The sequence below is a fragment of the Terrapene carolina genome, unplaced genomic scaffold (assembly GCF_002925995.2).
Source record: "Terrapene carolina triunguis isolate 2854851 unplaced genomic scaffold, T_m_triunguis-2.0 Scaffold67, whole genome shotgun sequence".
NCBI classification, from domain to species: domain Eukaryota; kingdom Metazoa; phylum Chordata; order Testudines; family Emydidae; genus Terrapene; species Terrapene triunguis.
Window position 1 is genome coordinate 36,401,190 of NW_020664418.1, and position 22,599 is coordinate 36,423,788.

General features: G+C 41.0%; 2 protein-coding genes across 5 annotated transcripts in view; both read right to left on the reverse strand.

Annotated features, from left to right (window-relative positions):
• Window positions 1-22,599, reverse strand: part of CEMIP (cell migration inducing hyaluronidase 1) — a 150,362-nt gene that overhangs the window by 115,111 nt on the left and 12,652 nt on the right. The window lies entirely within an intron of this gene.
• Window positions 1-22,599, reverse strand: part of LOC112102567 (cell surface hyaluronidase-like) — a 74,689-nt gene that overhangs the window by 35,109 nt on the left and 16,981 nt on the right. For all 3 annotated transcript variants that reach the window (XM_024193929.2, XM_029910718.1, XM_024193928.2), the window contains exons 10-18: window positions 20,313-20,518; window positions 18,563-18,632; window positions 17,737-17,865; window positions 16,485-16,570; window positions 14,898-15,029; window positions 14,742-14,777; window positions 13,693-13,845; window positions 10,787-10,964; window positions 4,137-4,352 (exon numbers count right to left, since the gene is read on the reverse strand). In XM_024193929.2, the coding sequence (XP_024049697.1) occupies window positions 4,137-4,352; window positions 10,787-10,964; window positions 13,693-13,845; window positions 14,742-14,777; window positions 14,898-15,029; window positions 16,485-16,570; window positions 17,737-17,865; window positions 18,563-18,632; window positions 20,313-20,518 (1,206 nt within the window). The remainder of the gene's footprint in view (window positions 1-4,136; window positions 4,353-10,786; window positions 10,965-13,692; window positions 13,846-14,741; window positions 14,778-14,897; window positions 15,030-16,484; window positions 16,571-17,736; window positions 17,866-18,562; window positions 18,633-20,312; window positions 20,519-22,599) is intronic.

The following is a 22,599-nucleotide window of genomic DNA, read 5'->3' on the forward strand; positions in this document are numbered from 1 at the left end:
GTGGGTAAAATATTCTAAAATGTGAAGAGTGATGAGAGCCTGATCTAGCACAAGGAGAAGAGACAGCTATTTGGGAAGAAGAATCCTAAAGCTCATTTAGCTGTGATTAACATGGTAATCCAGAAGGATTTAGTCCCATTTCAGTTTACATTGAGAGATTACTTAGTAGATTGTGAAATTATTGAGAACTCACATGTTATTTATTATCCACCTAGATAAAGAGTGCGAAGAAAAGCAACATACAAGGTATATACACACAATAAATTCTTGATTTCTGGACTGAGGCGATCTGTTTCACATCTAATGATCTAATTCAGCCATTGTTTTTATTCCTGCTATAGTGCTGACTGATGGGTTTGGGCATCAGACCTCAATCCGAAGTTCAAAACTAAGCGCAAAACCTTGGGTAAGATCTACGGTGCAGTGTTTCCTTCAGTAATCCTTTAGAGCCCGTACATGAGCCTGGAAAGTTGGCGTGTAACTTCCAAAAGAAGGGCTATTTCCCATGACAAGAATTTTAGTCTATGGAGTTATACAGCTTGCAATGGCCAACTATACTGAAGACCTCAATATTCCTTTGGAAGATCTCTTTTTAGTTCCATAAAACATGCTGGGAGAGATTCTGATACCCATTACAGCAGCATGAATCCAGAGCAGCTTTGCTGAAGTCAGCAGAGTTATTCTGCATTTACACTAGTGTGTAAGTGAGATCAGAATGTGATCCCCTAATTGCACCTGAAGCAGGGGCGGCTCCAGGCACCAGCGCAGCAAGCGCGTGCCTGGGGCAGCAAGCCACGGGGGGGCGGCGTGCCGGTCGCTGTGAGGGCGGCAGTCAGGCGGCCTTCGGTGGCGTGCCTGTGGGAGGTCCGCCGGTCCCGGGGTTTCGGCGGCAATTCAGTGGTGGGTACGCCGAAGCCGCGGGACCGGCAGATCACCCGCAGAAATGCCGCCGAATCCGCGGGACCGCAGACTGCCTGCAGGCATGCCGCCGAAGGCCGCCTGACTGCCGTGCTTAGGGTGGCAAAAAACAGAGCCGCCCCGACCTGAAGACACAACTAGCTTAGAAAGCTTGTTAACTTTTCGTTTTCTAAGGACTCAACCCTGTGAGGTTTTAAGCCTCCTCAAATCCCAATGAATCAAATCAAGCCCTAACGGATTCTATAGTCTTCTCTATCTCCTCAAAAAGCAACCTTTCCTAGCATGGTTTAGAAAAATTCTGAGAGCAGCTATCTGCAATATTTCAGCCCCCTTCAGGCAGCAATCTGAAAACAGGAGAGGTAAGGGGTTGTGATGCTGGCTGCTTATAGGTGGGAGTAAGGGAATATAGGACCAAAGACAGCTCTGGAATTCACACAGTGATGCCTCAGGTAGGCTAGAGAAAAGCAACATGAGGGGAGAGAATCAAACCAGAGAACTCCCAGGAATGAAAAGCTTCCAGTTTGTCCTCAAAACTCTGCTGAGTTAGAAATACTGCAGGAGGAATGGACTTTTCTATCGTATTTCCACTTTGGGTGCTCATCAAAACCAAGTGGGGAAAAGCCAAAGCCGTGAACTGAACTATCAAAACTTTCTAAAAAAAATATATATTTGGCTTAAGTTCCAAATGAAGGGTTCGGTTCATATTTTATATGACCTAGCTTGCCCATCCCTAATCTAAATACCTTCATCTCAGTTCAGCTGTGTAAAGAGCAACAACTCCCATTGACTGAAATGGCACGTTCACCTGCTTATGCCATGGATGAATAGAATGTCTTGTCTTTTAGAGCTACGTGGGAGGGGAAAGAAAAGCACATTTTGTAATGGAGTTTCTAAGATTAAAGTAAACCAAAGGCTTCCTCATCTTTCTCCATGATTGGATTCATTCTTTTATGCTTTTGAACTGAGATATGTAGTGCCAGATTTAGCACACACACAAATCATCAGACCCAGCAACTCTGGTGTTGCAGTAAAGTATTCAAATGACTATTCTGCAAATTAAATCAGCTCCTATTATGTAGAACCAATTATTTTCACTGCTTTCATTGCAGATTCATATCGATTTCCCCACCTAAGGGCTCATAAAGTGAAGTTTTTAGTATGTACTTCATTCACCCAGCTGGATGCTGATTGGGTGAAAGGAGCTGGTAAGGGACAGATCCCAGGGAAGTGAATGTTTATTCTTGCCTGAACTCAGCCAAGGAAAGTTTCTATGGTGGAAAAACCACCTCACACTGTAGAGTGCCATAATGGGAAGAGTATAAATAGAAATAAAAATATAGATTCCGACTTGTTTATCATTCTGAATTTAACCCTTGAGTCACCAGAGATGGTGATGCCTCTCTCTCTTACACACACACACACACACACACACACACACACACACCCCAACCAATAAATCTGATTTATGGGGTTGCTACGTAGGAGCCCAATCCTATTTCCACTGCAGTCAGCAACAAAAACCCTCATTGGACTTCAATTGGGCAAGATCAGGCTTATACTTTGAAATAGCTAGCTGTGCGCTCCACTGACAAAACAAACCTGATTAATCAGTGCTCTATGGGGGCACCTCTAACACTGCACAGTCTTGAATAACTTAAGCAGGATTTTGTTCTGTGCTATACTATACTTTAGCTGTCTTAGTGATGACTAATGAATGCATGAGGAGACGTGCATGTGCAGTATGCCCCATCAGACATACAAGAATCTTCTTAAAGAAACATGTGCCCTCACAGTACATACTGTGGACTTTAAGACCATATTCTCACCTTCCCACCCCCCAAATATACCCTCCTGTCTTATATCCATCAGTTTATCTTGGGGGAGGGGAACACTTGGGGAGGCAATGTTGATCATATTTTTTGATAATTAAAAATGAAGATGTTCTGTCTGGAGAACAGGTCACTTTAATGAATGGCTCAAGCATTTTCAATGTAATTCTTCTTGTGTATGGCATGTCCCTTTTGCACTGTGCCACTGCAGAAATGAAGTGCCCATCTCCCCGAAAGTAAAGAAAGAATATCAAAGATCAGAGAGGAGAATATTACAGCTCCTTTCAAGAGCCACATCTCATCTCATGGGCTCAGATACCAGCTTTAGAAACACAACCCACACCTTGCCAGGTACATCTGCTGCCTCGTGGTTCAATTTCTCATGTGATTGCAGAGCATCTAATAGTTGCCATGTAAATAATAAATATAACAACACTCAGGGTGATTAATGTGTTTTTAGTCAAAAGGGCCCTAAGAATTCAAGAAACTAGTGATTTCCCCTCATAATCCATACATTTGTATTCACTGAAGTGGCAATTGTATTCTCTCATTTTCTCTTTAGGACTAATATGATTAATACTACTACTCAGCACAAAGACAGGCCTTCTTGTTTTCAGGGCTCTTTACAAATACTTACAAACTGAGCATCATAATCCTCCTGTTATATAAGCAAATAAGTATTACTCTGCCTCTCTTTATAGATAGGGAAATTGAAGTCAAGGGCCTAATTCTGGAGCCTCATTCACAAGGAGAAAGGGCTCCAGGATTGGGCACCAAGTGATTAAGTCAAGGCCTCTTAGACAACTTGTAGCCATCCTGGCTTCCAGTCCAAACCTAACTAGTTTGTTATATTATTAACGCCACGCTTTCCCTTAGTACCCTAGCTAGGTGTCACAGGACATACCATGGTGTATCTACTCAGCATCAGGGCCCGGGCAAGATTTTCAACTAACTGTAACTTTAAAGCAGGTTATATACTTGGCTTTGCTTTATGGCTGTAAAAATAGTCTCTAGAGGTGGGGGAGCGGCATGGAGAGACGGATAGAGAGTCTGCTTTCTTTTTCCCCAGACATTAAACAAAGCCCTGATCTACATTACAGAATTACTACTGTATAACTAACGTCGCTCCAGGGTGTGAATAACCCACAACCCTGAGCGACGTAGTTATACCGACCTAAGAGCTGGTAGACAGCGCTATGTCGGCAGGAGAGCTACCGCCTCTCTCTACCTAAACCAGCTCCACGGTACTAATGCTTGCATCAAGACGGATTTGAAATATTGCACTGGGGACGGTAAAATGCTTCATTGCCAGTAGTGCCCCGATTCAGCCCATTAATAAAAACACCCACTCCCAACCTTTCCAGATCCATTACAATCTCCCAGTGTTACCTGTGCGTATTTCCCACTGCATATCATTCCATTCCACCGTGGGACAGTCAGACATCCTGGATGACGAAGCAGGTAGTTGTCTGCTCTCCCTATGAAGGTGTCTGGATATCCCGTCACTGAACCATCCAGGTCATGGAAAATAGAAACTTTGTCACCATCATTATCATTGTCTCCAAACCACTGGCCTGATCTGCCAAAAAACACCTTGAGTCCAACCTATAAAAGAGAGAGAGCCAAAAGAGAAGTTACTGGTGTAGCCATAACTGATTACTGGGGATAGATGTGACATACGTTAATATAGCTCCGTCAGGAACACTTTTGACCTAGAAAATCCTATGGGTTCAAAGCTCCACACCAAGACTTAAGCTATTGATGCATCCTGGATTTAGAAACAATTTTGACGGTATAAAGTTTATTTACTGGGATTTTTGTCTTCCCTTGTTTCTTAATGAGGAGGGATGTTTTCATGAAAACAGGATCTTTGGTTCTTAGAAGTTCATCTGCTTCTGCTGCTTACTCCTTGAAGTAATAAACAGAAGAATGTGACTTTAAGGGATTAGGCAGCATTGGAAGCATATGAAATGATTAAGGAACCAACATCCTTTACATGGAAATGGCAGAAAAATAAATTTTCATAAATGTTCCCACTGAGTCTCATAAAACTGTGTGAAACAGCAGCTTTTTTCAGAATTCCCGTTAGTAGATATTCCAACATATGATTTGGACACTATTCTTTTTGGAAAGCAAACAAAACAAAATAGAAGCTAAAACCTCAATTGCTCTCCCTATGCATAACCTCAGTTTTTGGGATGGCTAAACATCAAACCAGAAAGCATAAGCCTGTTATAAAAATACAACAAAGTAGGGAACCTGCACATGTTAAGCAAAAAGGTGTTGACTATTTTGGTGTCTGTAGAGAAAGCAAATGAATAGGTCACAAGGCGACAGTGAAGGTAAGTGTTTTAGGTCAGGTACTTTTTGCTGAATCCTCGAGTAATGTGTGCTACACAGGACAATAGTGGCTTGGTCATGCAGACCCAAGGAAGAAATCTTACTTCCATTAGGCCCGTTGACTTTAATGGGACTACTCACATGAGTAAGAAATAATTACTCATGGGAGCAAGGGTTTGCAGGTAAGGCAGCAAATCTACTAAGGTCTTTGAAAGCTCAATTTTATAATGCCCATTGGGTAAGAGCTTACCAGTATCCTTACTCACATGAGAAGTCTTATTGTTTAAATGGGACTACCTCACGAGGGTAACAACTACTTGCATGAGTAAAGGTTGCAGGAATGGGCCCTTAAATTATGTTTTAGTTAGTCTAGGCTTTTTCTATTACTTTAAAATCAAATCAGATCCTATAATCACTTTTCCTTCCTTCTCCTAACCTAACTCCTAGCCTCTTACTGAATCAGTCCTTAAAAAAAAAAAAAAAAAAAAAAAAAAAAACCACCAACCAAAACACACTGAATTGTAATGTTTGTTTTTGAGCAGTTTCAACTCTTTTCTTATTTCCCTGCTGGAAACCTCTGCCAAAGGAGCTATTTGGTAAAGAAGAAGGATCCCAAAGGATACATTTTTTTGTAATATCTAAAAGAGGAAATATTAGTAAAATGTAAACGTTATCCTGCAGTTCAAAGCTCTACTATAAATACCTTGCACCAGTGCATTTCTGGGTTTGAATATAGACACTCCAACGACAAGAGAACAGAGACCTCAAAACAAAGTACAGTGTGTACAGCTTCCATTTAATTAGCACACTAAGTTTTTCCAGACACAACACAGAAAGTTTTATTGTTTAAACCCTAATCTTTCTCCTATATTCTCCCGTAAACTTTGAGAATGAGAAATAAAATGGCTATTCTAAAAATTCAAGTTAAAGATTACACTAAAATGGACAAAAGAATCACTGCTAAACTTGTAAACTGGGAAATGGTCTGTATTAATTTATGACCCAACCCTAGGAAATACCTTCTTTTGTACTGTAGACACAGAAAGGAATCAGCTTCCAGATATAAAATTTTGTGAACAGGGATAAAAAGCACAAGACTGATTTATCTATATCTGTCATATCATGAATCTTATGGACTTTAGTGGGAACTCTGTCTAAGTGAAGACTATAGAAGTTGGACATCATTTTGAAGATCTTCACATAAATATTTACTATTTAGAGTGATAAATTATATGGAATACATGGTGGGTGATAGGTATAAAGATCTCTTTACTCAGGTTTGGAGTATTAGAATAGCAACTATAGGGAGATGGATTAGTAGACGGAGGTTGCAGTCACAGATATGTGATAAATTTAATCATCAAATGCCTCTCCAATTTAATCACAAGGATATCATCTTCACATATACAGTATTTTTTATTATATATATATATATATATATATTATATATATATATACACACACACACACACACACACACACACACACACCCCTCTACACACCTTTATGGAAAAGCCCTATAGGCTTCAGTAGAAAATTGTAACTTTTCTATAGATTTTTGTTAAATTAACCAGTGGAATTGAATAAGGAATTGCATCTTTTCAACAAAATTCTATGGGATGGTGCAAAACACCTATAGAAAGAATATCCCTACTACTACTACCACCATCATCATGTCGTCATAATCAATATTTTTACAGAAATGGGTTGCCAGGGACATTTGTTAACCAGTGTGGACCTACCCCTGTTTTACAGTCACAACTCCCGAATCATTGTGCCTTTCTCATTTTGAAGCAGAGATTAAGGTCCTGATCCTGCAAGCTGATCAGTGCAGGCAGATCCTGATACCTATGCAGAGCCCCCCTGAATTTACTGTAGCTTTAGAGAGCAGGGATCCACCTGCATGGAGCAGCTTGCAGGACTGGGACCCAAATCAGGTAAGAAGGAACAATCTCTCTCGTGTTATAGAAAAATATGGCCGACAACATAAGACATCTGTTTCTCTGGGGTCTGATCCCAAGCCCATTGACTTCGGTGGAGTTGAGGGCTCAGTTCTGCTTCATTTGGGGTCAACATAAAGATGCCTTTTTACTTCAATGGGAACAAGATTGGCCCCTTAGGCCCACAGCCCTTTTCTTTTGCTCCCCCTGCCTCCCATCTTCAGGGTAGAAATGGTTTGTGAGAAAGTGCAGCACATTTATCTTCCTGGTTTTTGTCTGGGGCTTTTTTTTTTTTTTTTGGGATCCACCCTATGGGAATTGCAATTTTTGAAGTGCATGAAAACTTCAGTTTTGCCTGGCACTCAGAAACACCCTGGTAAGACAGCATAGTCTAAATATAAAGGCAACTGCTTACATTACAAAGTGTTCCCCTCCTAGTCACACAGCTACACGAGTCCTGCCAGCGTAAACGCCCTTTCAGCAATTGTGTGCTAGAATGGGGAGTCATTAGGCTGGATCCAGGCCGCTCCTCCCCCCAAATATGGCTCCTCTGCGCACTTCCAGCAATGCAACGGGCCATAAAGCTGTCCTGAACAGGGAGCTGGGGATTCCCCTGGCATGGGCAAATCCATAGATGGTAAAGAGCTGCCACAGCCTACTGCCAATGGGCAGAGCTCCATCTCCAAACTCCAGCTATTCCTGGTAGCTGGAAAAACCACCACAGGAGCCATTAACAGTCAAAGTTAGAACATGCTCAGGGGACTGAATCAGTCCTGGGCTACCTGACGATCATTTGAGCTCAAATGGTGACATACCACCACCTTTCTCCCCCAGGAGCTGGCACAGCCTGCCATAAAGGGGCACAGCTCAGACAGACCCAAAGACTGGGGCTGACATTTTTATTATTCATTAATTTTTCACATTTATGAATAGTACAATAGAAAGTTTTCCTAGGAAACTATGCACGAACTCTGAATGACCTAAAGAGGATATTTCCTCCTACCTGTCTAGATTCTAGCTATGGGACATGGAGGGTCTGTCTACACTGCAGCTGGGAGCAAACCGCCCAGCTCAGTAGTCACTCGCACTAGTGGGACTCAAGCTAGTGCGCTAAAGACAGCAGCACGGATGTTCCAACTCGGGCTGGAGCTCAGCCTCCCAAGCTTGAGACATCCACACGGATATTTGTAGTGCACTGGTTCAAGTCTGTCTACTTGGGCAGGGAGGCTTGGTCCCAGCTGCAGTATAGATGTATCCACACAGACCCATGGCACTACATGGCCATCTGAATCTTGTGTAGGCAGAGGACCAATGACTGCTTTGAAGATAGCCTTTTAATAGCACTTTATAAGCACTGTTATTCGTTGTATTACCTGTAAAGGCACAGATTTTCCTTCCCTCATATGCAAGCTTTGTGTCTGTCAACAGAAGCGTGAAGAATACTTTTGTGGAATGCAATGTTTAGCTTTTCTGTTTCACTTAACAATTTGTTTTTATATTGTAATTAAGCAAGACCTGACTAGTTTTATTATTTAGTTATCTAATCAAAGAGCTGATTAGCTTGAACAATTAATGTGATTATGCACCCAGCATGACTAATAGCTTTAGTATCACTATGCAACTTGCAATAAGGTTTACTTTTTCTGAAGTGACTGTAAAAATAAGCCATCCTTTAGGGAACTTCTTTCAAAATTAATAAAAAGAAGCCTATCGATGGAAATTAACAAACAGTTTAGGGGCTCTATGTTAATTATATGTTATCCAATAAAGCAATTTGCCACAGAGCAATATGCAAGAGGACCTTACAGTTTTACTTCAGGATCAGCACCTCTGGATTCCATCTGGATAAAGCAGAATCAAAGTGAAAGGTGTTTTTATTAACTGCTGTGGCAGAGGTGGTTAACTGCCTTCCCCCCCCCCCCCTTCTTTAAAACAGTTGGCAAAATATTAGAATAGTAAAGAGACATTTGTTGGGAAATGGACAAACAGGAAGTAATTACTTGGATAATGTAACTCATGTTTTATAATAAACTCAGCATGTGTTATTTAAGCATGTTTGTCTTTAATTCAGATTGCAGCAGCATTTAATAACTCCTCTGAAAGGTTCTGCCTTGCAGACCTCAGATCTTAAAGGTGTTGCTGTAATAAACTGTCTCCCAGACCTGAAAAGGTGCAGTGACATTAAACAGGCTCAGACCTCAAAAAGTGCTACAACTTTACACATCTGCATTTTCAATTTTTTTCCCCCCACAGGTAACGATCCACTAACGGGCCTAAAAACATATGCATTTGGAGTTAAAAACCCCCATCTGACAGCCCTTACTCAGGTTACACTCCCACTAGCCTCAGATCCACTGCAAGATCAGACCTGTGCATTTTATGTTTCCCTCTAAGCACATTCCTCATTCCATGCTGAATGTTGCATCTTCATTGTGGCTAGTTCCCCTGAGGGATGCAAAGAATGTACAACTAAATTATCCCTTACCCTTGTTCTGACTTCAGGTGTGACATACATGGGTAATACAGAGGTCTGATTTATTTAAATGCACAAGGATGAAGTGCACTATATTTTCACAACAGTACCACCGGAGTGACTGTGATAACACAACCTTTATATAAAATATGTTCCTGTTGTGTGGATAAGGTGTGATGGAGGAGAGGCAGAAAAGCTGCCTGCTAAGCCAAAGAAAATGAGGTCTGTCAATATTAGAGCTGTGGAAAACTTCCCTACAAACAAACCCAAACCTTGAGCTAAGGTTATAGAGGTTCATGAACCACACAGAGGGCCTGGGCCTTGTTTTGGACAGGCCCGGGATAGGTTATAATCCCCAGAAGGAAGCCACCTGGAGGTCAGTAATTTTTCATGGTTTCAGCCCAACCCAGGCAACTTGTAGTGATTTTGTGAGAGTTTGGTTTTGAGTTTTACCGGCTCAAATGAACCAAAAAACTCAAAAGCCAAACTCAAAGAGATGTGAATGCCACATGAATCCAAGAGAAAGGCTAGAACACCGAAGGCATTTTACAACTCCGGTCAGCACGCAAATATGGGACCTGATTCGGCAGTCCTTACTCTGGCTCAATCCCCATTGTGATCCATAGAACTTTCAGTGAAGACCCCAAAATCAGGCCCAAGGTCTCTCTAGGTATCTAAGGGTATGGCTACACTACCCACTGGATCGGCAGTCAGCAATCGATCCAGTGGGGGTCGATTTATCGTGTCTAGTCTAGATGCGATGAATCGATCCCCGAGAGCTCTCCCGTCAACTCCTGTATTCCACCACCGCGAGAGGCGCAGGCGGAGTCGACGGGGGAGAGGCAGCAGTCGACTCACCACAGTGAAGACACCGCAGTGAATAGGTCTAAGTACGTTGACTTCAGCTACGTTATTCACATAGCTGAAGTTGCGTAACTTAGATTGATCCCCCACCCCTGCCCCAGTGTAAACCAGGCCTTAGAATTGTACTACAAACTTTCTGGCACTCATGCTTGTTGAAGTTTGATTTGTGTAGCTCCCAATCACTGGGCCAGATCTTCAACTAGAGTAAATCAGCATAGCCCCATTGAGGTAAATAGCGCTATGGATGACTTACATCAGCTGAGATCTGGGCCTCTATGTTAAGACCTTATGCTATTGCAGATTTTGCATCTCTGCTCACCCAGAAGTAAGATGTCTCTTAAGTAAACCTCTCAGCACCGTTAAAGACTTTTGCAAGTCAGACAAGCTCAACCAAAACCCATACTCCTATTTTTCTCACTTACACTTCTCTCCATCCTGATCTGGGACACGTTGTTCTGAGGGCTTATCTGCCAGGAATTCTTCATGAAGAAACCAATGGCACTTGAGTATCGGTCCACAGTGGGAGTAAACTTTCTGAAAGTGCATTTCACCAGCCTAACAGGCCCATCATAAATCTGGAATCCACGGATAGGGAACGTCCTAGGGAAATTTCAAAATGAACAGAATTCCATTTTAGACATGTGGGCAGGATCAGTGCTTTCCTCCAAAAAGCACAGAAAAACACTACATTTGTATCTAGCAGTTATACCCTCTTCACATTCCCTAAATCAGGATCATGCTGCTCCAGCCCATGAGGTGCTGAACAACCTCATCACCTTGTAAGAGCTCTCCCCAGCTAAGGCTCAGAAGAGGAGCAGTGGTTAAGTGAGTGATCTCAGAAATAAAACCCCAGTCCAGAGCAGGATCTTGCCTCACCCCATTTTATGGCCCCTTGCAGCCAGTCAGCTGGGGCAAAACACCTTAAACAGCATCCTGGGGAGTCCCTGGAGGTCAGAGAAATCCCAGGGACTGTAGGGCTAGTGTAGTGGCTCCGTTACTACTTCTCCAGCCCAGCCCAGTCATAGGCATAGCTGGGAGACTGTAACATCAGTCTAATCCCCTGCTGCTGTAATGGCCTCTTGAAAGCAGCCACCAGCTGGTTCAAGTTAGAACAACTTGGATTTTCCTCTCCCCACAAGCTGCTTCAGGAATCACATGGTCATCCCCAAGGATAACAAGGAGTCTGGTGGCACCTTAAAGACTAACAGATTAATTTGGGCATAAGCTTTCGTGGGTAAAAACCTCACTTCTTCAGATGCATAGAGTGAAAGTTACAGATGCCCATAAGGATATGGCCCATAACATTTTATAGTTGTAAGATTACATCTTCAGGGCTGGCCTGTGGACTATGGCCATGTTGCACAGGATATCAAAAATCTAGGAGATGCCATTGGAGTCTCAGGTGAGTATTGATCCCCCTTTCTTGTTAACAGTATTGAATTCGGTGTTACCCAGGTGCTGTGTGACTAATGAATGGCCTACGGTACCTTCATAAAAGATAATGAAGGGAGCCAGTGGAGACATGTTTACAATTAATTTGTTCAGAAATTTAGGTAAAGCTGGATTGCTCAAGCATCAGAAACAGAAAGCATGTGTGTACCCTCTTATCAATGACAGATTCCACAGCTGCATTCAGTGTTGTATTATATACAGCGAGATGCAAGAGAGAGCTTCTCTCTCTTTGAATTTGATTGTAAGTGTCTATCCCAGGCTCTAGGTGCTTTAACCAACTAAATTAAAATATAAAAAAATAGCACCCCAGCATAGAGTGCAATGGGAAAAATCAGACGTACATGTGGCAGCCATGTGGGAAAACCTCATCCTTGATCCAGAGCTCACTGAAACCAATGGGCTTTGGGTCAGGCCTTTACAATGCCACTGCCTGTGCTCTAGCTATTCAGCAGATGGGACTGAGTTTAAATGCACTTTAGATTTAGAATTGTATTCTGTTGAAAGATGAGACAGTGTGTCAGGTAGCAATATTCCTTCTTTCCAGGTTTGCAGTTCCTACCAATAGACACAGGTTATTAAAAGGTGAACGCTGAAATGCAATGGAGCATTCCAAATGGTTGCCTGATAATAATAGTGGCTCTAATTGTTCTGTAGAGATTCGATTTCATAGCCAGGAATCTCCTATGGTTATACAGGTCTAAGGGCTACTTGCATGCCAGGCATGTTATAACCAACCAGCAAATACTCAGTCTATTCTTATTCGTTACTTTTTTAAAATATTCCTTAATAGATGTTTGTCATGAATGACAATTGTTTTGGAGTTTCTATTTGCTCAAGGCGTGGGTAATTGTAGAAATATGGGGGTGTGCACTGACTGTTGAAGACGGGGGCTGTATTCCTGTAAAGGGAGCTAACATACAGCCCTAGAAAGAGAAGTGAGATCCTGAGTGACTTTTTCTTTCTTTGTCAAACTGGGTCATATGTTGTTCGGACAGGAAGAAAATAAATGTACACCCACTGGAAAAGGAAAATCAAAAGAAAAAATAGCATCCAGTCCCTTGTTTGGTGACTTCAGTGGGAGATTTGCCTGTGTCAGGAATGACGAATCAGGTGCTTACTCAGTAAAGGGTATGTCTATACTGCAATTAAACGCCTGTGTCTGGCTCATGTCAGCTGACTCTGGCTCAGGCTGCAGGGTGATAAAATTGCACTATAGACGGTTGGGCTTGGAGCTATGGGACTCTTCCCCCAACCCTCACGGGGTCCCAGAGCCCAAACATCTACACCAGACTTTTACAGCCCCATATCCTAAGCCCCATGCACCCAAGTCAGCTGACACAGGCCAGCCACGGGTGTTTAATTACAATGTAGACATACCTTAAGGGAGATCAAATGTGTGTGCCAAAGTCTCTTTGGAGTTGGATGCTAAGGTGTACAGGCAGCCTTGTCTCCCCACCCCTTCAGTTCAAATGGAAATTATCCAGCTTTCCCTATGATGCCACACTGGCATGTCTGGGTACAGAACAATATTTACAATTGAGTTATAGTGTAACCAAGAGAGCCAGTCAGCCCAGACACTGGCTGCGATTGTAGCACTGAAAAAAGTTCTTGGTTTCTTTCAAACTTTCTAATCCACTCTCCAGTGACTAATAAATTAGGCAGAAAAATTACATCAAAGACAGCCAGTTGTTAAAGCTCTCACCACGTTTGTCTGGAGAACAGGTTTTATTTGGATATTCATTGGTTATGGCCTGTATAATAAATTTAAACATCCATTTACATTACCCTTTAGTAGCCACATTCATTTCAAAGGCTTTTATTCTATCACATTGTTCTTATGCTAATATCGAGGATAAATGCTAGATGAATAACCTACTTGTTTCTGGGTAGTGTTCTATATTCTCCATTTGCCCCTCTTCCCCAGTAGCTGTTTTGTCCTCCCTGGGAGCCAATGTTGTTGCTTTCTCCAACAAAGATGGAATGTGCAACTTCCAGGCTGGAACCCTCATCTGTTGGGAAAGTTCCATCACTAGAATTAGACAAAGAAAAATGGAAGGTAACTATGTGGCACAGTTCAAAAGAATAATTAATGAATAATTTAAAGGAGCCTTTAATTGCACTTCTGAAACGGTCATTTTTAATCTGAAGAAATGAATCTGCAGGAATTAAAAAAACAGTCTTTAGAAACCAGCAAATTAGTATTAAGCACCAGTAATAATGCTAATTCAGTGGTTCAGGCAACTACAGTTAGGTCTGATTTTTATATAGCATCCTCCATCCTAAAACATTTTACAAAGCATGAGCCAAACTCTAGTTCAGAATTGGGACGTTACAAATTTTGAAAAGTGTGAAAAAACAAAACACAGCTAGGGTCGGATCCAAAGCTCATTGAAGTCAATGGAAAGATTCCCATTGTCTGCGACTGGCTTTGGATCAGGCTCTTAAATCACATTTTATCTCAGAGAGGTTTCTGGTTTACAACAGAACAAACTTTTCCATTACCTGCAGGTAGTAGGAATGTGGTCAGAAGAACCACTCTACAACCACACAGAGGGCCTTTTCCTGCCACTTCTGCATGGAAATATACCAAAGGTATGGACATTTTTGGTCTTGCCTTGACTAGACTGACTACAAATCTCCTTAGCATGCACCAGAATGTTTAGTCTAAGGGTTTAGAATCTACAGCCCAAAAGTCATAATGTCTGATTATTGACATATTCCCCAGATATGATAAGGCAAAGAAATTGAAATGCCATATTCATTAATAGCTATTAAGGGAGAGACCTGATGTGGTTTGGGAAGGACATGTGAGATTCTTGCATCTTAATGTGATCACCAGGGAAGCTCTCCTCACCTTCCATTTTTTAATGTTTTAAATTGTGGAGAACCCTGAAAAACACAGCATACTGAGAGAAATGAAATTACCTAGCTAGAGTGAGTCCAATTCCATTGTCTGAAAACCTAGAAAAGAAGAAACACAAATGTGTAACATCAGACATGCCTAGTAACTTAATTTGTCCTACAGACCCACTTATGTCAGTAATGAGCAGAATGATATAAACTGTAATTACAGTCACCTACCCACAGTTGCGGAAAATAATGTCACCGCCCCTGGCCCAGGCCCCATGGTCGTTATTTTTAAAAGTGATGAGGCCATCAATTAAGGCAGGAACTCGTGGTTTTACAGGGTCAGCATCCTGATGTGGGCGGAACCTGAAGCAAGGAATCTAGTTATTATACCAGAGCAATGGGAAATAACCTTAAACACAGGAGGTCCTGTCAGTCACAGCTAATGGTTTCCACATACTGAACTGGTGGGTTTAAGAGAAGTAATTTTGTTTCTATTTTCAGCTGAATTTATGTATTCTGGATCACATTCAAAACAATAGCTTCATTTCGGTACTGCATCTTATTGCAAGGCTAACACAGAACAAACATTAAGAGTGAAATTCTGGCCCCAGTGAAGTCAATGGAAAAGCACCCATTGATTTCAATGGAGCCAGAATTTCTCTCTCAGGGCGGATTTTCAGAACGATCTACGTGATTTAGGAGCACACGGTAACATTTGCAAAAGCACCTGTCACTTGGCTGCTTTTAGAAATCCTACCCACAAAACCCATTGACTTTCAATGGGACTGGTGTTCCTAAATCACATTGGCATTTTGAAACTCCCACCCTGCAAGAACAAGATGCCAACTGATGATAATTAAGTGACATGCATGAGCTATCGTTCCAGTTTTAAAGTGGGACTCCCATGTCTGAAAGCTTCACTCAGCATGAATCTATACATTTTCCAATCACTTTCAGAATATTTCTTGCCATACTTGCTGATTACTGAACACTGCTGAATTTGGGAAGGAAAAAAAATCCCCTTATTCTTTCCCAGTCCATCTTCACATTGCAGAAGGATGAAACTGAAACTCATGGGGCTGTATTGTCCCCTCTGCTCCCAGAAGCAAGGGGGCCGAGGGAGGAGGGAAGCCACAGAAAGGGGAAGTGTCACTTCCGCTGCATTGTTGTCCCTATCCTTCAACTCCGTGGGAAACTCTCAGTGCTCTATGAAGCTCACAATGTACGAGTGAGGTGGGGCTAGCCAGGACACAGCAGAAGAGAATGGCTGATCTCTGCAGCATTGCTCCACGTAAGCCCACAGGATTCTAGTGGGGTAGCCAATAGCATTAAGTACTCACTTTCCCACTCTGTGACATGAATCCCTCGAAGCTCCCACCCCACCCCTCAAAAATGTATAGACAAAAAGAGACACCAGCATGTGAAGATTATTGCAAACAGATTATGTAACAGATGGCTGAGACTGTACCCAAAATCATAGGCACTAATTATGTTGTGAAATTGATTTTATCATCTAGATTTCAATTAAGTCATTGATAACAATAGTTAACCAAATTATGAAAACTCCATTATTTTCAAGGACTCCTCCGCCAACATCTCAGAGCTCCAAGTGCACATTTATCATTTTTTAAGCAATACTACAAATGATTCAGCACACAGTTCTGAAATATTTGCCTCTTTATATCACAGGTTGTGGGTCTATATTCACAGGCTATTCCATCCATAACAAGGTCCAGCAAGCTGCTGAGTATACTGCATGAAAACACCAGAAGCAATCAAATGAACCCAAACACTTTTATCCATACAGTATTTACTCACCTGGCATTATCTACAGTAAGATACTCTCGAGGATTTTCAGCACTGGCTTTTGTCGTCTTTACTCCTTTTCCAATAAACAAGCCAGCCTGAAAAATATTTAGGAGTTCAATTATTTTAACAAGGAGACCACACAGCACAAGCTAAAGAAGATCAAAGGGTATTATAAATGGAACACAAACATGGTGGCTGCCCATGTTTAAGGCACCGTAAGCCCTCTGCATGCCAGTGCTTTCCATCCCAAGTATTGGCCTCTGTGCCATTTGGATGTTGTCACATTATTACAGTGGCCTTAGTGTAATATATCAAAGTCAGGGCAGAATGCTACAGTGCTATGCTCTTTACATAGTCATTTAAGTGGGCTTCTGAGCCAGAACAAAGAATGTAAACCCCCTCATGCCAGGAAATAAAGCATTCCTGCTGGCCCCGGGAGAGAATTTGAAAGAATAATGTTGCAGAGAGGGAACAGTGCTCCTGCTGAGAGGCAGGACCTTAATTCCTCTTAGATTTGTAATTTCTTTACAATCAAAGCAGAACGTGATCCAGTGAAGTTAAAGATTGCAATGCAGTGTTATTGCACAGATGAACCAGCACATATATGGACAGAGCAAGATAAAGTTGTATGAAGTTCTCTTTATCTACTAAAGTATATCCTAATAAAAACAAAACAACAACGACGTCCCCAATTTGATACAGTAATATTTGCCTCCTCTCCATCTGGAATCCTGAGCAATAATGAAAAAAGGATTCTTATTTGCAGATTCTGTCTTTATGCCTACAGTGCATTTAGGGAAAATGTTTTCATGGAATTACCTTCAAATGAGATTAAAGTTATTGCAATTATTTTGGAAAAAAAAAAATGGCAGACCAGGATTTGGCCCTACTCCAGCTATTTTGCAGGGCTCTGGTCACACCCCCCCACCCACCCACATTGCAGTAGAGAGTAGCCTATAGCCTTCTGCCCTTTACGCTACATCTCCTGCTACGTGCCCTATGTCTACACTACATCTACTGCTGCATGCATTCCTCTGTGCTGTGTGGAACAGAGCAGCATACTGCCCACCGTCTCAGTTTGTCCAACTGTACAATAGGAATAATACCACCCATGCACATTGCAGAGATGTCGAGACAACTGTTTAGTCAGTGTTTGAACAGCACTATGAAAGTGTTTCTAGTCCGTGCGGTCTGAGAGCTACCTACAGTAAGTGCTAAATCTTATTACATTTGTGCAAATGTATGAAAATCTTTTACATGCCTTGAAATTAGAATGGACTCTGTTGTTGTAAAATATCCCCAAGGGAGTGAACTCCGCCTGTGCCTCTGGGTATTGTCCCTCAGACTGTCCGGTTGGAACCCGGTGGAAGATGTACCATATCCCAACATCCTAAAACACAATAAAAAGGTTGAGACTCTGGGCAGTACAATAAATTCTCAGACCTTATAGTATTTAGCTTTGCCAGCTGCACCAATATAAATATATGAAATCAAATGTTCAAAGAAACTTCTTACACAGCCTGCAAAATGAGCAGGCACCACTTTGTGCATACAAAACCAACACATCTGTCTACACAAGCTTTCTCCACTTGCATGCACAAATGCTCATCTGGGCACATACCTGTGGACTTTGCATGCACATATATTGGGGGTATGAAGGAGAAGGGTAGATGGAATTTTGGCTTAGGGAACATGCCATCATTCATACATATGATTTGCATGTATAGCTGGGGTTCCAGTTTAATATTAAACATTATTATTAAATACAGTGGTCACCATTACAGAGTCAACATTTGCCAACAGAAACCCACACACTTATTTCCTGCTTTACATAAGGGGAAACTGTGGTATCACATATCAGTTCTGTGCACATGGATGATCTCTGGACACAAATAGAACTTTCGAGTTCACTAGCAGTGGTATTGTACCAGGCCAATAATTACCTAATTGCCTTTGGCCTTATGCAGCAATAGGCACCCAGATTCAACATTAAAAATGTGATGCCTTTCACACCAATGGCATCAATAAGTGGTGCATGCATGTGGATTGAAGGTGATATATGGCCCTTGCTGGTTAAATGATATTACCTGAGCACCAGCTGCTGCATTCTCTATCAAATTGTTGTTTGGGTTAGCAATCCAGAATGTGCTGACAGCCCTGAAAATAAAAACACAAAATGATCTTAAGGAGTAACAAAACAGGAAGGGCTAAGCTTTTATAGCATCGCATTGGATTTTAGCCACAACACTCCCATTGATTTTAAAACTCCATACATACTCTTCATGAAAAATAAAAGCAATGATGTCAGACATGTTCATTTATGGACCTACATACTGAAAGCATTAAGTTATATGAGGCTATTCACACAAAATCTGTGCTCTGTTAAAATCAAGTTAAGGAAACCCGAGGTCATTTTTTCAAGAATTTGCTAGGGACAGAATTAAATAGCTATGGAAAATGTCTAAAAACTGAACTTCTGTTCCTCTTTAGAACTTGGAGTGAGGGAGGAAGGTCTAACTCCCTACAGCTTTATGATCCATTCAGAAGGACACCAGATTAAGCATCCTCTGCAAATTGCAAACAGATTATTAATGGGATTAAAGAGCGATACTAATTCCTTTGCTCAAATTAAGGACACTATCAAGCAGGAAGATTTATGGTGGCACAGACAAAAGTTAGTTATATTTATGCAAACATTACGGTTTATTAAAGCAGACTTCCCTTTTTGTTTAAGAAAAATAAATTTGATGGACAATATACACCACATGTAAGGAAAAAAATTAATATAACTATTTACTCATAGGAGCTAATTTGATAATTTTTAATCAGAAAATTCTAACAAACATTTATTTTTTAACCATCCTATTACATTTGTAGGGTTTCCATGCTCATGGGAACAGTCCTAAATCAACATGAGTATCCTATTGGATTGGATGGTTTGCAGGAATGGCTCAAATACCTGCAATATACCTGTGCTAGCCACAAAAGCAACCTTAGCATACTCACAGGAGTAATCCCAATGAAGTCAAATGGGATTACTTGGGTGAATAAAAATTATCAGGATGTGGCCCCTAAATTTTATCCCGGAAAATACACGGGTCCTGGGCTAAACTATGCTCATCAGCAACCCTAGTTGAGTCAATGGGATCATATTAGTACCCATATTACAATGGACCATTTCTTCAGTTTGGATGTGTACTCCAGCCACCAATAATAAGGAGTTTTTTTTCCCTCTGAGCAAAGTGCAACAAAACATGGCTAATTATAATTTATGCTAATCTTTACATTTGATCCCCTAATGTACTCATGTGCTAATGACTAATTTACTCTAGAAGCTATGATCCAAATTCATCCATGGTGCAAAGAAAGGGAAAAATCTCACTTTAAAGTGAATGGGATTTATGTCTGCTTATGCCAGGCTGAAATGAGCCCCATTTATCAGACAGATTTCATGGAACCTTCATTATCCCAATTAAAAAGGATTCAGAGATGAGCAAAATATTATATTGTGTTTCTCTCTCACTAGAAACAGTGACAAGAATGGAATTCAATAAATAATTAATTGACTGAGATTCAGGTCTCTATTAGCAGAGACCTCCATGAGTCTCCACCTTAAGACACTTTACCTAGTAGCTAATATTTATTTAAAAAATAGAAAAATACCGTAGAAGCTAAAATTTATCACAACCCCAATAGTAGCATGTGTCAAACTTGGGAAAACAAACCCCACTCTGTAAACACCTTAGTTTCACCTCAGTATCATAATTTAGTACTTTCAAGACCAGATGCAAGATGCTATATAAAAGTGAAGACTTATTATACTCGTTGAGGGCTTACATGCAGTCGGTGCTTGGTATAGGTACATAATTCCCATAGACATTGCTACGCATTGCGAGGCACGTGGCTTCATTGCGGTCTGAAGGCAAGATTGTTCCAGGCTTGGTAAGGAGGCCCAAATTGTGGTAAAATGTATTGCGTTGCTCCAGCCCATCTTCAAGGAAAAAACAGTGACCCAAAGTATCATAGCCAATAGTATCTTTCACCTGAACCAATTATACAAAACATGGGTTACATGTTAACTACAAACAAAGATGTTTGTTATTGATAAACTTCAAAACCCTTTAAGACCAATTTTGCCACCCTCACTCACACTAAATGGTACTTTCATCTGTGAGTCATCCTGGAACTAAATCCAGAGTAAGATATACTCAGTAACGGTAGGGTGCCCAGATAGCAACTGTGGAAAAAATAATTAAAAAAAAAAAGAAAGAAATGAAAAAACAGGATGGGGGGTGGTAAATAGGTACCTATATAAGAAAAAGTCCCCAAAAAATGGGACTGTCCCTTTAAAAAAAACGGGACATTTGGTCACCCTAAGTAAGGGTGAACTAATTTGGCCCTTACTAAATTCAGGGCCTGATCTTCCTAACATTGCAGTCAACAGCAAAACTCCCATTAACTTTAATTTGAGTAGGATCGCATGCATAATTAATAACAAATGCTGCAATTCTAGGTTTGAAACTGTACTGGATTCTATGTGAGAATATTTGATACAGATACAGTATTGTGGTATTTATCAGCATGAGTGTGTTACTCTAGATTTCTTTGAGATATTTCCCAAGTGGGCTGGGGAGGGGGTGAGGGTGTGAAGAGATTCAGTAAGTGTTTTAATGCAGAAAAATTTGCACTACTAAATTCAATAAGATGTTTCATCTACATTCTCTGGTTATTAATTCTCCTAATGATTTGCAGAGGTTGCAATCCATCATGTCTGCATTCTTAAGATTAACTGGACACGTGCACAAAAATATTTCATTAAAACATACTAAGACCAAGCGGACTTAGCATAAGCCTGCTTTGATGTACAGCATTACAGTGAGGATTTCTAAAATTTGTCTTCATAACTGAAAATACTAAATCAGACCAGTTAAAATACTAAGTATTTTTTGCCAAATCATATTTGACAGGTTTCAATGAAACTTTTAAGCTAACTCTATATCTTAAATGATATCAGCACATTTACTTGCAGTCTTTACATGGACATTACTCAAATTGATGTCAGTGGGAATTCTGCATGTATAAGGAGCAAGACTAAATAATATGAACCTACGTGGTTTCCTCTAGGTACAGAGGGATAGTTAAACCAGATACAGTATATGAATCTGGGGGAAAAGGATGATTATTATTGGAAGTGTACTTGTATTCAGTGTTTATCTACTGTATACAAGTATACTTACAGGATATGAATCTGGAAAGTAGTCTGAGAATTGTATGGCACAGACTTATATAATTGCAAGTGACACAGTTGCCAATTCCCACTGGCATTCCTTTTCCCCTGATAATCAACTCTTTAAATTGGAATCAGCAGCTTTTGTATGTGTCTCAATGAGATGTCTAGAGAGCACTTAATATACAGGCAAAAACAACACAACCACACACACAACCACACACACACAACCACACACCCGACTGCAGTTTTTGAAAGCCCACTGACAATATTCCCACTCAGAATTCAGGAACATATGCTGAGACTGAGAGAGTCAGTTGCAACAAGCCTGAGCATTCTAGAAGCAGTGGCACTGAGGAGTGTGCTAGTCAGTTCAGCCTTGCTAACAGACAGCTAAACCCATTTCTGAGCTAACAATGCCACATGTCTTTGCCAGCCTCCTAAGAATGGTAATGTTCTATCTAAATATGTCCTTTAGTGTGATGGGCAGGAGCAGTGCTGAGGATGCTTTCAATCAGCAGTGAGCTAAGGAATAAACACATAAGACCAAATACTCCTCTTTGGAAGAAAATAATGATTAACAATAAATCTCTCCATGCCAGAAAGACAGAATTTCAGTTGCATCCTTTGATTCTCATGGATCTGGCTGAGGGTTGCAAACTTGGATTTTAGATATGTGGTGAATGATGAGCCAAAAGCTGGCCCTGTGCCTGAAGCAAGATTTAGCTTTTAATTCAGGTGGTGGGGGGGGGTTGGGTTTTTTTTTAAGCCAGAACAAGACAGGAGCTCCCTAGTAACTTTCATATCTGAAACTACACTGACCATACACCTAATTGGGAATAACACTGTTTAAAGATCATTTATATTTGCACTGAAAAAAAAAAAATCAGGGTCCAA